At 40.1% G+C, this 17,035-nt stretch overlaps 1 protein-coding gene across 1 annotated transcript in view; it reads right to left on the bottom strand.

Annotated features, from left to right (window-relative positions):
- MCUB (mitochondrial calcium uniporter dominant negative subunit beta) overlaps positions 1 to 17,035 on the bottom strand; it is a 107,117-nt gene that overhangs the window by 765 nt on the left and 89,317 nt on the right. Inside the window, 4 exon segments of the mRNA XM_086702961.1 lie at positions 1,209 to 1,325; positions 2,134 to 2,337; positions 3,727 to 3,887; positions 15,491 to 15,595. Of these exon segments, the coding sequence (XP_086559087.1) occupies positions 1,209 to 1,325; positions 2,134 to 2,337; positions 3,727 to 3,887; positions 15,491 to 15,595 (587 nt within the window).

A 17,035-nucleotide genomic window follows, 5' to 3' on the forward strand; every position in this document is an offset into this window, starting at 1 on the left:
GTGAGAGAATCCCAAGCAGGCTCTGCACTGCCAACACAGAGCCCAACGCGGGGCTCGAACTCATGAACCGTGAGATCGTAACCTGAGCCCAAACCAAGAGTCAGACGCTTACCGACTCTTGGTAAGAGTCAGACGCTTATTGATCTCGGCTTGGGTCACGATCTTACGGTTCATGAGTCCGAGCCCCACATGGGGTTCTGCACTGACTGCACAGAGCCTGCTTCGGATTGTGTCTCTCCTCCTCTCTGCCCCTGCCCGGCTTGTGCATGCACCCTCTCAAAATAAAGACATAGAAAAATTATTTAAAGGTTATCTCCAATTCTTGACTTACAAATTTAATTCCAGGAATATCTATATCTATCTATATTTTTTAATTTGAGGGATGAGTAGTTTAGAAGGTACAGATAACAAGAGATATTATGAATACTGGCTATTAAATGAGCATGCACTGAGCAATGGGAAGAGATTTTTACCAAAACTTTTCCTCTAAAATTACTAAGAAAAATTAAAAATCTAGTAAACATGTTGAAAGCTACCATCTGAACAAAACTAAGGAGTCTGCTGGTAGGCCAGAGATAAAAGCTGCCTGAGACACATATTGTGTGAAAGACTTAAAAGTACAGGCTCCAGTGTCAAACTTCTGGATTCATACCTTGGTTTCCCCACTTTCTAACAGTGTATACCTGGGCAAGTAACTAAGCACCTCTGTTTTCTCACCGGAAAGATGGAAAAGATGAAAGGACGGATACCATATTGAATCTTCCATTTTTAAGGAGAAGAAGCTTTTTTTTTTACAAGTGCCTCAAGAAGCTTAAAATTCTTTATCAGTCTTCACCTTCCTAAAAGTCTACTTTCTTTTATGGTCTTGAAAGTTGAGCTTGATATTAGACTGTTTTCTTTAAAAACACACACTCAGAGAGTGAACAGAAATAACACCGCTATTGAAAACTATTATTTTACTATCTCAACATCATTTAAGACACTTCCCCATACCCATACCCATTATAAGCTATCCTCATATAGAATACAGGAGTCGAGAACAAAACCCTAGGATATGAAATCAGCATCACACTTGTCAACATTTTCACTGAGCAAAGCATGATACACAGAAGTCTAGGAGGACCAAGATTTAACTTGTATTTCCCCCATACTGAGTTCCGGCTCCCAAATAAGACCAGCGAGAAGATGTTGTATCTGCATTAAAGTACCTTAGCAAGATCTTCTTTTAGCTTGTTGTACTGCACCACATCAAAATGCTGTTGCTTTGATTTCTTATGGAAGAAGTGAAGAAACTGCCTACTCTTAACAGCTGAGTAAGTATAATCCTAAAAGGAAAAACAAAAAAAGAACATGTTTTAAACATGTTTTAAATGAACATAATGTCTCTGCAAGAAAGATACTTGCCTTAGCAACACTAAAGCAAAAGGCGGCAGATGAGTAAAATATTTGCAGTGGCCAACAGAGCAAGCATAAGGCAACACGAGTTAAACATTTTGTCTTGCTTGAGATCAGCTGCTGCTTTCAAAAGCAAGCAAGCTGAGAAGAGAAATCACACATATTGGGACAGAAAGGAGCAAAAGAAAACTGTTTTGGCAAAAGAGTCATGTAATAAAGCTAAAGTTACTGAGTGTTTTTGCAATACGTATTCAATTTTATTTATAAAATAAAGACAGAGAAAGAAATTTGATGTGTTTATCTCAATAGAGAAATTTGTGGGGGAGCCTGGGTGGCTCAGTCAGTTAAGTGTCCGACTCTTGATTTCAGCTCAGGTCATGATCTCACAGTTTGTTGAGTTCGAGCCCCGCATCGGGCTCTGTGCTGATGGCTGGAGTCTGCTTTGGATTCTCTCTTTCCCTGCCCCTCCCCTGCTCTCTCCCTCTCTCTCAAAATAAATCAACTTAAAAAAAAAAAGAAAAGAAATTTGTGGGCTGTACTATTTCCCTATAGAGGTTATAGTTTCTCCATGCTGTATACAAATCTCTATTCTCATGAAAAGCAACAAAATTTATCAGCTTATAAAAACTCAGAGCAATTCAGTAAATAAAAAGGATTTATCACTCATTATTTGAGTTGCAGAAAAAATTATTTGCAAAACATGTCCTAAACTTACCATTTTCCTAACAAACTACTCACCTGTCGAGTGACTATAAAGTATGCAAAAAAGACCATGGAATTTGCAAATGTGATGAAGTATGTCACTGGTTCCATAATATCCCAGGAGTACACCCACCAAGTGAGCCAGGCCAACGCCCCGCCCTGAACGGATAGCAATGCTAATCCAGCCCACAAAAGTCCACTGGTTTTGGCTTCTGAGCGAGCTTCGATTCCAGCCTTTATCTGAAGGGGAAAAACGGCTTAGTTCAATTTACGGTGCACCAACGTAAGGGGAAATAAAAGCAGAAAGAACAAAAGTAAAATAGTATGTATCTGCACCACTTTAAAGAGGTCTGATTTAGGAACAGGTTATGAAACATACACATTAATGAGTGATCACTTATTTCTAAATCAGCTCATTAATGAGTCACTTTTTAAATTATAAAGGTAATACCTACTTGTGGGGGGAGAAATTAAATAGTATAGAAGGGTATACGATGAAAAACTCAAGACGTTCTCCTCTGAAACCTAAAATTACATGCCTATTTTCTCTGACCCAGCAATTTCACTTCTAGGAATGCAGCTTATAGATATACTTGTGCACGCATGGTTCATTACAGATCCTTAAGGGTAAAAGAGTGACAATGATCCATGTATCTATATATCCAAGCTATTACGTAGCCATAGTGAGGAAGCTCTCCATGTACATAGATGGAGATCTTTCCAGGATACACCGTTAGTGAAAAAAGGGAAGAATAATATGTAATAGCATATGCCCTTTTCTGAAGAAAGGAACAAGATAATTTATTTGTACTTGTGGATATACAGATAAAGGAAATCTAAAATGACTCATGGGTGGGGGGATATGCTAGGAGGAGGAAAACCTCCCGCTGGTCACCTTTTTAGATTTTTAAATCTTGATACAATATATCACCAACTTTTTAAAAAATAAAAACGTGGCGTGGGTACACAATCCAACAAATAAAAAGTCTCTCTGCCAACCCCTCGATATATGGGCACATGTAGCTTAGAGGACACAGTTAAAAGTTTCTTTTATTTCCAGAAACTTCCTATTCAGATACAAAGACACACAGCCACCCACCCATTTTTAAAAATTGCAAGTGGGATCCAAGGTTTAAAAGATGCAGTTTCTTCCCTTAAATTAAAAGGTACAGACTCCTGCCTGTTCTTCCTCCAAAAGTTATTTTTTCTCCACCAGTGATTACCTTCAGATGTGAGGAGGCCATCGCTAACCTCTGGCTGTAAATCTGTTAAGCAGAGCTGCGGCCCTGGGCCTATTCGCCTCCAAAAAGAAACTGGTGGTGCTCCAGCTAGTGCATCCCCGCACCCACTCTACTCATTTACAGAGACACCGGGGCCTTGGAGAGGAAGCACAGCACAGAGTTAAAGATGGCGGCTCCAGCCGGGCCACCGGAGTTCATGGTCTGGCTCTGCCATGTATCTGCCACGTGCGCTGGCGGCCCCAGCTTCCTCATCTCGAGAACGGCAAAGATAACACTACCAAAGGCACAGGCTCATGAGGATCAAAGGAGAAAATGAGCACATGGGGAGCATTCGCAAAAATGCTCACGTGGCACGCACTCAACAGACTCAACCGTGATGCTTCCTAACCTGTTCAAGAGGCTGCAGCTGTCCCCTCAGGTGGTCAATTTTCTCCAGTAAATGGTGCTCTCTCTTTTTCTGAAACTCTTCTAAATGCAAAGCTGTAAACAGTCTGTGAACCAAGGATTTCACATTTTCCATGTCGGTGGCATGCTCCATACTCAGTTTTTCTGAGAAGAGACAAGGGAAACATAGGCAGTCACCACATTTTTTCCTTCAGGGTCTCTGAGTGTAGGGAACCAAATCTGAGTGCCCGTGGCTGGCCACCTGGGCACTCCAGCTCCTAGGGAGGCATTCGGTATTGGCCTTTCTTCCCGTCTCCCGTGATTCCTTTGGTCTCTCCCACAGAAAGACAGTCTGGGATGATAAATTACCAGACAGTAGGTTTAAAATTCATTATGTTTCGGTCTTTTCTTTTTTTCTTTTGTAATAGGACTTTGCTGTTTCTCTAAAAATCTTCACACAGGAAAAGTAAGGTATCCGTCTACCAGAATCCAGGTGAAGGCCTCACCTCAGTTTGTAACACTTTATAGTTTATGGACTCATCTCTATACCTGAGTTCAATCTAAGATCCCTCCCCTCAAGCCCCAACCATCTATCCAAAAGTTATTTTAGGATCCACAGGGGAGGGGAGCTGGGGTACTAACGTGTAAACAAAAGTATGATATACATTTGAAAAGTAAAGTGTAAGTTTTTTTCAACAAGATGCAGATCTGAAAGGAGGTTCATACGGAGAACGAGTTTTAATAAAGTTCTTTTGCTTACAGATTTCTCTTGATCCTGCCGCCTCTGTGGATCTGTAAGCTCCCACACGGCTGGGCTGTAATGCCCCTTTTCTGAGGGTTATACTTGTTCCCCAGCACTGGAAGAGAACTGGAGGTGGGGGGACAGGCGAGAACAAGCAGACGGACCCGCCCACCTGCAGCACACTCGAGGAGCCAGGGAGGTTTATGACCTGGAGAGTCAGGACCAGCCCAGTGAGTCTCCAGGGCCTGCCAGCAGCGTCCTCGAGCTACTTCCCTCCCATTTCCATCCACCACCTTCAAAACTCTGTTGTGGTCTTTAATCCCTTCTACATTCCAAACCAAAGCTGCCAAGAAGAAATGAAAAGTAGAAGTTCCCTTCCAGGCTTCTGAGCTTTGCAGAACAGTCAGAGCCCTTTTGTTTTGAGGAAGAAAGTACTGACATATAAAAGGTCTGCAAACAGAGGAAAGGTACAGATGGGGTACAATTCTGTCCCAAGCTGTGGAGTGTATCAGGGGCAAACAAAGCCAGACACTAGATAAAGTGACATGGATAGATTTTATTCAGTAACTACCGCAATAAGGAAGAGAGCCCAGGGTGAACTCAACTCAGTCAACTTCTATCTGTGCAGAGGTGGCTGGGCGTTTGCAGGGAGGGAGGGGAACACCAGGGGCTTAAGCTAGCAGAGTCCAGGAAGTGGAAATCCACAAAAACTGGGCATGGAGATGGCTGGTTAAGGTGACTAGGCCATTTGGGTTGTTGGCTGGCACTTATTCAAAAGAGAAACAAACAAAAGGCAGTGTACAAGTCAGGGCAAGGCACCCACCGAGCCAGGACTGAGAGCAAGAGTCACTTCCTTGAACGTCTGCACGTCAAAGAGTAGTTTCTCGGGTCCCTGAGAAAACAGTCCTGAGAGACAAGCTGTACACTTCCAAGGTGTAGAGAAAGGATTCCAAGCTTTCTCAAGTAACTGCTAGAAGAAGGAGCTCAGGGACTGATCTATCACCAGGTTTTCCCTGAGCAAACGGAGTTCTCCGGGCACTGTTGCACTTTCTCATGCAAGCATTTTAAGAGGGCTATAGTCATAATCCTAGGGATACGGGCTTAAGTTGTTAGAAACTATGCTGGTGTTTGTTCAAGTCTCTCAGGGTGGGAGGAGTGGCGGGGTATTTGGGGAGAACAGAATCGTTTGTGTAGACAATCTGTAATTTTTATAGGCCGAGCTTGAGGTCTAGTCAAGAAGAGGGCTCAGAGGAGCCTGACCAAAGTTTGGTCAAAGAGAGAGTCTGTCGAGTAACACAAAATGTTCATCTGAGTCCAATGACAAGCGACAGTCTTTCAGAAATGGCACCAAAGAATTCGTATGTTGTATTACCAATTTAAACATTTCTCTGTGGCCATCTCCTAACAAAAACCAAAAATGAGAGACTATTATTCTTTTTTCTTCAGAAGCTCTTTATTCCTTTTGTATGTGTCGTGAATGTGGGTTTCATTTTCATATCCTGAATTTTCAAATCCAAATTTGCTAATGCTTTAGAAAAGAAATGGAATTCAAATACACTGAAATCCCAAACTGATAACTTTACAAACTTAATTTTCTATAAATCCAGCATAATTCCTCTATCATTTTCCTTCCAACCGTACCCACTGTGCCCCTGTTAGTTTAATTCACACGGTGAGACTGAGTAAGTCGGATTCGATGTTCAGTGAGACAGCCGGTAAACCCGAGGGCAAAGAGATGTGGGGCACCAGGCCTCACACTTCCAAGGTCGGCCCTGCCCCCAGGGCTCAATCCCAGCAAACAGCCCCTCCAGGCAGGCAGAGGGCTCTCCTCCCAATGGGCTGTCAGGAGGGAGGCCATAATTTAGTCTACTTGACCTAAAGTCTATGTGACATGCTGGGGTTTGCAGGAGGGAAGGTCAAGTAGAACAAAGAGATGCCCTGAAAACACTTATTTCCACTTGCGTTCTCAAATACTCAACCCAGAGAGCAGAAGACCATTCAGAGTGCTGGCAACTCACTGGACATGAAATTTCCACTTTCATATTTCTCAACTTTTGCCATCCTTCTCTCTTTGGAGTTAAATACTGCCCTGATCTTTAAAAAGAATTAACACAAGGAAGTTCACAATTGTTGAAATGACAGATTCATTTTAATTTCTCTATACTAGTTTGTATTTGCAAATCCCATAAACTTTTCAAACATACAATTAAAATTTTTTTAAGTATATATTTTTCTTCAACGAATCTTCAGAGAAATGGCTGACACCGATGCTGGGGTACAAGATCAGCCTAGATCATCTAGTTATAGCAGAAAGCTTGAAATACAAATGGGGGTGGGGCGCCGAGGGTGCTCAGGTGCTCAGGGTGCTCAGCCTGAGGGTGGCTCAGTTGGTTAAGTGTCCCACTTTGGCTCAGGTCATGATCTCATGACTCGTGGGTTCAAGCTCCATGTAGGGGCTCTGTGCTGACAGCTCAGAGACTGGAGCCTACTTCAAATTCTGTCTCTCTCTCTCTCTCTCTCTCTCTCAGTCCCCCCTACCCCCACTTGTACTCTCTCTCTTTCAAAAATAAACAGACATTTAAAAAAATTTTTTTTAAATGGGGGCAAGTCACAAGGACATGGGAGCCAAGGTGTTGAAACTGTATTAGAAAGTGATTAGTGACAGCCCCCTGTGTCCTCGTGACTTACTCTCATTTTTTGTTGTTGTTGTTAGCATTTTTTTTAATCTAAATGCCCTCCCCCCACCTTCCCACTCTCACTGACACCTACTAATTCTTGGCTGATGCAGAATTTAGAGAATCTGGCTATAGTATGATGACTTTTTGATTCCAGCAGCACTACCACATTTACCAGTCAGCACTTAGCACTCTAACTATAAACAAGAGCCTTCCCTTATTTATTGATCTGTTTTTGTCATCTATTTATTAAGGCACAGATTTATTAATTCCCTCCTTCTGTGCTCAAGAGTCTGTGGTCACAGCTTACCCAGAACAGAAGTCTCTGAAGCCAATACTGGCAGGAACACTTAAACATAATGGTAGGGGCACCTGGGTGGCTCCATTGGTCAAGGGTCTGACTCTTGATTTTGGCTCAGGTCAGGATCTCAGGGTTGTGGAATGGAGCCCTGCATCTGGCTCTGCACTGAACATGAAACCTGCTTAAGATTCTCTCTCCCTAAGAGGAGCCCTTTTGCAACTGCTGGAGGGAATACAAATGGTGCTACCACCACTCTGGAAAGAAATATGGAGGTTCCTCAAAAAATTAAAAATAGAACAACCCTATGACCCAGCAATTGCACTACTAAGCATTTATCCAAGGGATACAGGTGTGCTGTTTCGAAGGGGCACATGCACCCCAATGTTTATAGCAGCACTATCAACAATAGCCAAAGTATGGAAAGAGCCCAAGTGTCCATCGATGGATGAATGGATAAAAAAAGATGTGGGGACACACAAAGGAGAGAAGAATGAAATCTTGCCATTTGCAACCATATGGATAGAACTAGACGGTATTATGCTAAGCGAAGTCAGTCAGAGAAAAATATATGACTTCACTCATATGAGGAATTTAAGATACAAAACAGATGAATAAGGGAAGGGAAGCAAAAATAATATAAAAACAGGGAGACAAACCATAAGAGACTTTTAAATACAGAGAACAGGTTTCTGGAGGAGTGTTGGGTTGGGGGGGTGGGCTAAATGGGCGAGAAGCATTAAGGAGGGCACTTGTTGGGATGAGCACTGGGTATTATATGTAAGTGATGAATCACTAAATTCTAGTCCTGAAACCATTATTACGCTATATGTTAACCAACTTGGATGTAAATTCAAAAAATAAAAATAAAACGGTAAAAAAAAAAAAGATTCTCCCTCTCTCTAATCCCTCTCCCCACTTGAGTGCTCTCTCGAAATAAACAAACATTAAAAAAACAACAACAAAAAAAGCCACAACTGGTGAATTACCGGAGGCTCAATGCTGACGGGTTTGAGAAATAAAAACTCACACACATTTACGAGTGTTACCTCCAGGAGCCCCACCAGGTTCCCATAGTGAAGGTCAGAGATCACACATAACCAGGTGCTCGGAGCAGGGAGAAGGCAAAAAGAAACATTCTGAAACAGCGCTGACTGAGCACTACTCTGCCCACAGCACGGACTCTACCAGAGCCTTATCTTGCTTGGAAGAAGGGCCATGAGCCAATTCCTGCTCAATCTAGCCTTCCTTTCACACATACGGGAAGGAAAAAATAAAAGGGCCAAGAAACTCTTCTGAAGGTTGCAGCCTAGGAACTGCAGCCCAATAAAATACCAGAGATTCAATCTTAAGTTTATAGAAGGCTACTCCACCCACCCCCAATACCTTTCTTTCCACCATGTCAACAGGGCTACAATTCTGTGCAAGGCACAGACCCTAAGAAAGAATTTCTAGGGAAACTCAAAGGCAACAGGGAAGAGAAAAACAAGGACACTAGAAGAAACTCAAGCCTCTGATACCTCCAGCTACAGTAAATAGTAAACCATCTCTTAGCCAGAGACACATAAAACCTCACACGAAAGACGTACATGCTTCAGTTTCTACCACCCAACACATCGTGTCTGGCTTTCAACAAAAAATTGTAAGGCAAGGTAAAAACCAAAGATATAGAAAAAAAACTTTGAAAGGAACCCGAGGAAAGGTGTTCACCTTACCTACAGAAGAGCAAAAATAAAAATTACATCGGACTTCTCCCAGAAACTATATAAGCAGGAAGGAAACAAAAACTTCATGTTGAGAGTGATAAAGGAAACCTTCAACTTAATGTCTTGGGCCCAATACTTTGATGTTTACCAAGGTCAAAATAACTCGGCAAAACCTCAAAGCAAGGGCTCTATTTCTGCCCTGAGCATACATCGTACATGTGCTTCGTTAAAGTGAGCCGAAAAGACCATTCTGAACACAAAAGAAAAAGGAAGAAACTTCCCTGTTTCCCCTAACATGAAAGTCCTACAGCCCCACATATACTAGAAACTTAAGATAAGGTCAACAACTTTCTGAAATGTCCTTTGTCTAATGATTTGCAACTTTTTATGTAAAAAAAAAAAAACCAACAATGTAAATAACCCTGCACCAAACATTCTTCCGCCAGAGCTCCCTCTGCTATGTAACCCAGGCAGCTGTCCTAACTCCGACGGGAATAAAACTCTCTTCTGTTCTTTTGGAAATTCTAAAAAGGGTGTTCATTTTGTGTAGACACGAGAAAAAACACACAAACCTGGAATTCTGTATCTCACCAAATTATCCTTCAAAAGTGAAGGAGAAATGAAGACTTTCTCAAACAAAAATTGTGAGAATTTGTTGCCGGTAGACCTACCTTGCAAGAAGTGTTAAAAGGGAAAGAAGATGATATTAGGTCAGAAACCTAGATCTATACAAATAAAGGAATTCAACATTAAAGGAGGAATAAGGGAAGACCAAATTAAAATTTATTTTTCCTTTCTCTTATTAATTGGTCTACCAAACAGTCCGTTCAAAATAATAGCAGTAAAAATATACTCAATGATTACAGCTTATATATGAGTGAAATGAATGACAAGGGATGGGAAGAAAGAATTAGAAATACATGATTATTACAAGGTACTTGTAATGCCTGTGAAACAGTGTATCTAGTGTTATTTGAAAGTGGATTTAAGGGCTCCTGGCTGGCTCAGTCTGTAGAGTGTGAAACTCAGGAGTTGTAAATTCAAGCTCCATAGTGGGGACAGAGATTACTTATAGAATAGAATAGAATAGAATAGAATAGAATAGAATAGAATAGAATAGAAAAGAAAAAAGAGAAAAGAAAAGAAAAGAAAAGAAAAGAAAAGAAAAGAAAAGAAAAGAAAAGGGAAGGGGAGGGGAGGGGAGGGGAGGGGAGGGGGAGGAGGAGGGGAAGGGGAAGGAAAGGAAAGGAAGAAAGAGGACTTGGATTAATTGTAAATGTATATTGCAAAATCTAGGGCAACCATTAAAAAAAGTAAAAAGGCATCACTGATATGCTACAAAAGAAAATGGAATCATAAAATGCTCAATTAAAACCACAAAAGGCAGACAAAGACTGGAATACAAAATTAAGAATAAAGAAAAGGGTCAAAAAATAGACAATAAAAATATGACAGATATTAATCAAATATAGCAATAATCACTTTTAAATATCAATGGGTTAAATCACCAGTTAAAACACAGATTTGACTAGATTAAAAAACAAGGCCTGGGGCACCTGGGTGGCTCAGTCCATTAAGCGTCTGACTCTTGACTGTGGCTCAAGTCATGATCTCACAGTCCTGGGATTAAGCCCCTTATTGGGCTCTGCGCTAACAACACGGATCCTGCTTGGGATTCGCTCTCTCTCCCTCTCTCCCTCCCCCACTCACGTGCGTATTCTCTCTCTCTCAAAATGAACAAACATTAAATAAACATTTTTTTAAATTGAAACTTTTTTTTAATGTTTATTTTGAGAGAGAGAAACACAGCATGAGTGGGGGAGGGGCAGAGAGAGAAGGAGAAGCAGGCTCCAGGCTCTGAGCTGTCAGCACAGAGCCCAACGCAGGGCTCAAACCCACAAACCACGAGATCATGACCTGAGCTGAAGTCAGACACTTAACCAACTGAGCCACCCAGGCGCCCCTAAAAAATTTTTTTAAAAACAAAAACAAAGGCCCAACTACAGGTTGTCTACAAGAAATCCTCTTTAAATATAAAGACACGTATTTCTTTTTTCTGTTTCTTTTTTCGAGAAAGAGAGACAGAGTGCGAGTGGGGAAGGGGCAGAGAGAGAGGCAGACACAGAATCTGAAGCAGGCTTCAGTCTCTGAGCTGTCAGCACAGACCCTGACGCGGCGCTCGAATTCACGGATGGGGAGATCATGACCTGAGCCGAAGTCAGACGCCCAACCAACTGAGCCACCCAGGCGACCCAAAGACACGTATAGATTAAAAGTAAAAGGAGGAAGGAAGATATATCATGCTAGCACTAATCAAAAGCAAGCTGGAAGAAAAACAACAACGGTGTATGGATGGATATTAACTTAGACTTGTTACAGTGATCATTTTGCAATATATATAATACTAAATCATTACGCTGTACACCTGAAACTAATATATATTATAGTATACAAATTTTATATATATATTTAAATGAAACTATTATAGGATATAAATTTTATATATATACATATACATGTATAAAGGAAAAAGAAAGCTGGACTAGCTATGTTAATTTCAGACACAGCAGACTTCAGAGTAAGGAAAGTTGTCGTGGATAAAAAAGGCATTACATAATTACATAACAGTCACTAAGAAAACCAGCAACCCTTAACGCTTAGTAATTAACAACAAAGTGTCAAAATATGAAACTGACAGAACCACAAGGAGAAAAGAAATCCAGTAATAGTTGGGAGTCTTTAATACCTATTAGATATGGAGCAATCTAGCCAACAAAAAAAATCATCAAGGACACAGCTAAATTCAACAGTACTATCAATCATACAGATAGAATTAACATCTATAGACTATTTCATCCTAAAACAGAAAATACACATTCTTCTCAAGCTCACATTGAACATTCACCAAGATAAGCCTCACTTGGGGCCACATCCAAAACAAATGCAAAATATAAATCGTACAATATATGCTCTCAGACCACAACGCAATTCAAATAGAAATCAAAAAGATGGCTAGAAAATCTCAAAATATTTGGCAATTAACACACTTCTAAATAATACATGGGTCCAAGAAAAAATAAAGAAATATTAGACAATATTTTCAACTACATGAAAATGAAAACACAACTTACCAAAATTTGTAGGATGAAAAAAAGCAGTACTCAGAGGGAAATTTATAGCACTGAATGCATATATTAGAAAAGAAGAAACACCTAAAATCACTAATCCAAAGTTTCCACTTGGAAAAAAAGCAAATGAAATGCAATGTAAGCAGAAGAAATAAAAATCAAAGCAGAAATCAATGAAATTGAGAACAGATAATCAATAAAGAAAATCAATGAAACTAAAAGCTCTATCTTTGAAGAAACCAATAAATTTGATAAAATCCTAGCCAGGCCAACAACAAAAAAAAAGACACAAATTACTAATATCAGAAATGAAAAATAGGACATCATTATGGATCCCAGGAACATTCAAAGGATAATAAAGGAAACTGAATAACTCCTTGCTTGCAAATTTAATAACCCAGATTAAATGGACCCATTCGCTGAAAGACACAATCTGCCAAAACACACACAAGAACTACGAGACAATCTGAATAGACCTGTATCTATTTTAAAACTGAATCAATAATAACCTTTAAAAATGCAAAGCACTAGGCCCAGATAGGTTCACTGGTGAATTCTACTCAAATTCTACTCAACATTTAAGTAAGAAATTATACTAATCCTCTACAATCCTTTCCAGAAGATAGAAGCAGAGGGAATAATTCCTAACTCATTCCATGTGGCAATTACCCTAATGCAAAAATCGAACAAAGACATTACAAGAACATTAAAGACCAATATCGCTCATAAACAAAGATGCAAAAATCCTCAACAAAATATTAAGTTGAATCCAACAATGTATAAAAACAATTATACACCATGATCAAATGGGATTTATTACAGAAATGGAAAGTTGGTTCAACTTTTCAATTAAAGCAATCCATCACACCAATAAGCTGAAGTCACATGGTCATACCAGTAAATGCAGAAAAGCATTTGACAAAATCCAATTCCTATTCATGATGAAAACCCTAGCAAAGTAGGAATAGAGGGAGACTTCCTCAACTTGATAAAAACATCTAACATCATATTTATTGGTGAGAGACTTGAAGCTTTTCTGATAAGATCAGGAAAAAAGCAAAGGGTCTCCTCTCACTACTCTTTTCAAAATCACACTGTAAGTTCTTGCTAATGCAAGTAAATAAAAAAAGGATATAAAAGATGAACAGATTGTGAAGAAATAAAAGTGTCTTTGTTTGCAGATGACCTGATAGTCTACATAGAAAATCTGAAAGAATCGACAAAACAAAACCGCTGGATCTAAAAAGCAATTATAGCAAAGCTGCAGGATACAAGGTTATGATATAAAAGTCAATCACTTTATCATACATCAACAAATGGAATCTGGAAATTAAAAACACATTACCATTTACATCAGCACCTAAAAAACTGAAATACTTAGGTATAAACGTAACAAGTTATGATCAAAATCTTTATGAGGAAAACTGTAAAACTCTCGTGAAAGACATCAAAGAAGGATTTAATAAATCAAGACCTATTCCACATTCACAGGAAGTAGGACTCCATACTGACACGATATTAGTTCTTCCCAACTTCATCTACACATTCAACACAGTCCCAATCAAGATCTCAGCAAGATATTTTGTGGATACCAACAAACTGATTCTAAGGTCAGAAGACCGAGAATGGCCAACTTGGTATGGAAGAAGAATAAAATCAGAGAACTGACACTCCTCGATTCCAAGGCTTACTATAAAGCTACAGGAGTCAAGACAGCATGGTATTGGTAAAAGAACAAACAGATCAATGGAATCAAATATAGAGCCCAGAAACAGACACACAGAAATATAGTCAACTGATCTCTGACCAAGGAGCAAAGGCAATACGATGGAGCAAAGGCAATACGATAGAGCAAAGGCAGTCTTTTCAACAAATGGTGCTGGAAGAACTAGACATTCACATGCAAAAACAAAAAGAATCTAGATTCAGACCTTATACCCTTCACAAAAATTAATTCAAAATGCAAAACTATACAACTCCTAGAACATTGGGAAAAACCTAGATGCCTCTGGGTATAATGATGACTTTTTACATGTACCAAAGGCACAAACCATAAAAGAAATAAATGATACACTGGACTTCATTAAATTAAAACTTCTGCCCTACAAAAGACAATGCCAAGAGAATGAGAAGACAAGCTACAGGCTGGGGAAAAAATATTTGCAAAAGAGAGATCTGCTAATGAATTGTTACCCAAAATATGCAAAGCAGTCTTAAATCAACAATTTAAAAAATGGACAACCTGCTTTAAAAATGGGCCAAAGACTTGAACAGACACCTCACCAGAGAATACAGTAAGCATGTGAAATCATATGCCATTAGGCAAATCAAGTTAAAAATATAAGCTACCATCATTACACACCCAGGAGAATGGCCAAAACCCAGACACTGACAACCATAAAGGTTGTCACGGATGTGAACAGCAGGAACTCACTGCTGGATGGGCATGCAAAACGGTACAGCCATTTTAGAAGAAAGTTTGTCAGTTTCTTACAAAACTAAACATACTCTTAACATACAATCCAGCAATCATGTTTCTTGCTGTTTACCCAAATGAACTGAAAACTTATGTACACACAAAAACTTGCAAATGCTATAAACTATATGATACCCACTACAGAACATTCTAAAAAAAAAGACAAAACTATGGAGACAGTAAAAAGATTACTGGTTGCCAGAGGTTAGGGGGGAGGGAGGGATGAACAGGCAGATCACGGAGGACTTTGGGTAGTGGAATTACTCTAGATGAGACTATAATAGTGGATATATGTCATTATACATTTTTCAAAACCGAAGAGTGACCCCTAATGTCAACTATGAACTTTGAGTAATAATGATGGGCCGGTGTAGGCTCATAGACTATAACAAATATACCACTCTGGTGCTTGATAGTGGGGAGGGCTATGGGGCAGGGGACAGAGAGAATATGGGAACTGTACACTAATCTGCTCAATCTTGCTGACAAACCTAAAACTACTCTAAAAAAAAAAAAAACAAAAAACAAAAAACAAAAACAAGTCTCTTTTTTTAAAAAAAGAGTTAAGCCCTGCTGGGCAACTTCTACTCATCATTCATACCCCTGCTAGAAAACCTTAGGCATCAGTTCTCCAAAGCCTTCTTGGTCATTTGGTTAATTTAAAAGATTCTTAGGCTTACTCCCTGTAAAAGTCCCACCACTAAAGGGAAATGTTAAGACAGTTGCACAGTCGTGTTTCTTACCTTTCTTAGGGCACTGAACATCATATGTTATTTTGTTAATGACAAGTTTAAAATCATTCATTAGCAAAATTTCCATTAAAGTGGTAGCTGGAATTTCACGGCCATCTGAAAGAAAATACACAAAGCAAATTACGTCCTTGTTTTAGAACATAAGAACCATTTCCCAACATATAGAAAAATACTAACCCAGGTCCTTACAATACAGTAGTGGACATTTTCTTTTTGGGAGGCTAATACCCAATACTGTTCCCATGGGGTGGGGGGTGGGAATCCTCCCTTCTTGCTCTACCTCTGAGTACACTAGACAGCCAGAGCAGGCAGGTGCTCCCTTTTCTCACTGTCAGGGAAGCTGGGATCCAGGTGGATGTTCCTGGAGAGACTGTCTCTGCCAAGGTCATGTGAAGATTCAGGGGAGATGGGAACTCTTCACAGCAAAGCCAGAGCACTGGAGGTGTCATGGGGGTGGGGGTGCAGATGAGTGGAGCCCATCAGGTGGATCTTAGGCTAACTTGGATTTTGCTCACATCCTCCCTCGGTTCCTGCCTTCTTCTGAGCCTGGCTTTCTGTCAAATGCCAATCTCCAGAGCTGACACCTTCCTCTGCTCAGCCAGAGTCCATTATCTGCTACATACAGCTGTGCCACTGACTGGAATGTGTAAGGCACACAGGTAGCATTTAAAAGCCTACTTTTTTTTTTATTTTTTTTATTTTTTATTTTTTTTTTAAATTTTTTTTTTAACGTTTATTTATTTTTGAGACAGAGAGAGACAGAGCATGAATGGGGGAGGGACAGAGAGAGAGGGAGACACAGAATCGGAAGCAGGCTCCAGGCTCTGAGCCATCAGCCCAGAGCCCGACACGGGGCTCGAACTCACGGGCCGCGAGATCGTGACCTGAGCTGAAGTCGGATGCTTAACCGACTGAGCCACCCAGGCGCCCCTAAAAGCCTACTTTTAAATTACTAGAGGCGACTGATTTGTTAAAACTAGGTGGCCAAATACACTGCCAACCATTACCACACAGGGCTCCCTGCTGTTCTAGCTGGGGAAAGGTGAATAGAGGCAAAGCTTCTAGGGGATGGGGGTGCTAGGGATGGTAATAAACATAATCAAACCTAAAGGGTCATCTGCTTGTGTGCAGTTTATTTTATGGAGTTAGAAAGTGGTAGGAAAGATTCTAACAGTAATTTCAAATATCCTAGGAACAATTCAAAAAAAAAAAAAATCTCTTGGAAAATTTTAACCTCAGCGTGCTTTGCATAACTTCTCATATAGCCTAGTTTGTATTATATTTTTGACCTTTAATGTAATCCAAGTTTAAGAAAGCAAAAACCTGGCACTGGGTAGGGGTTTCTCCCTTTAGAACAGTCCACATAGAAGTGATATAAAGTCCAGGACATGTATCTTCTCCTAGCGTGGCATTTGCCTGGCTACATTCAACCAAAGCTATTTCAGCTACATTAATATGCATGACAACAGTAATGCTGCTTGTAAAATTGGGAAGAACCCGGCTGTCTGCCTCCAGTCTGGCTCTCTGTAGTTCTTT

Source organism: Puma concolor, chromosome B1, assembly GCF_028749965.1.
Source record: "Puma concolor isolate L17-30 chromosome B1, mPumCon1.1.hap2, whole genome shotgun sequence".
NCBI classification, from domain to species: Eukaryota; Metazoa; Chordata; class Mammalia; order Carnivora; family Felidae; genus Puma; species Puma concolor.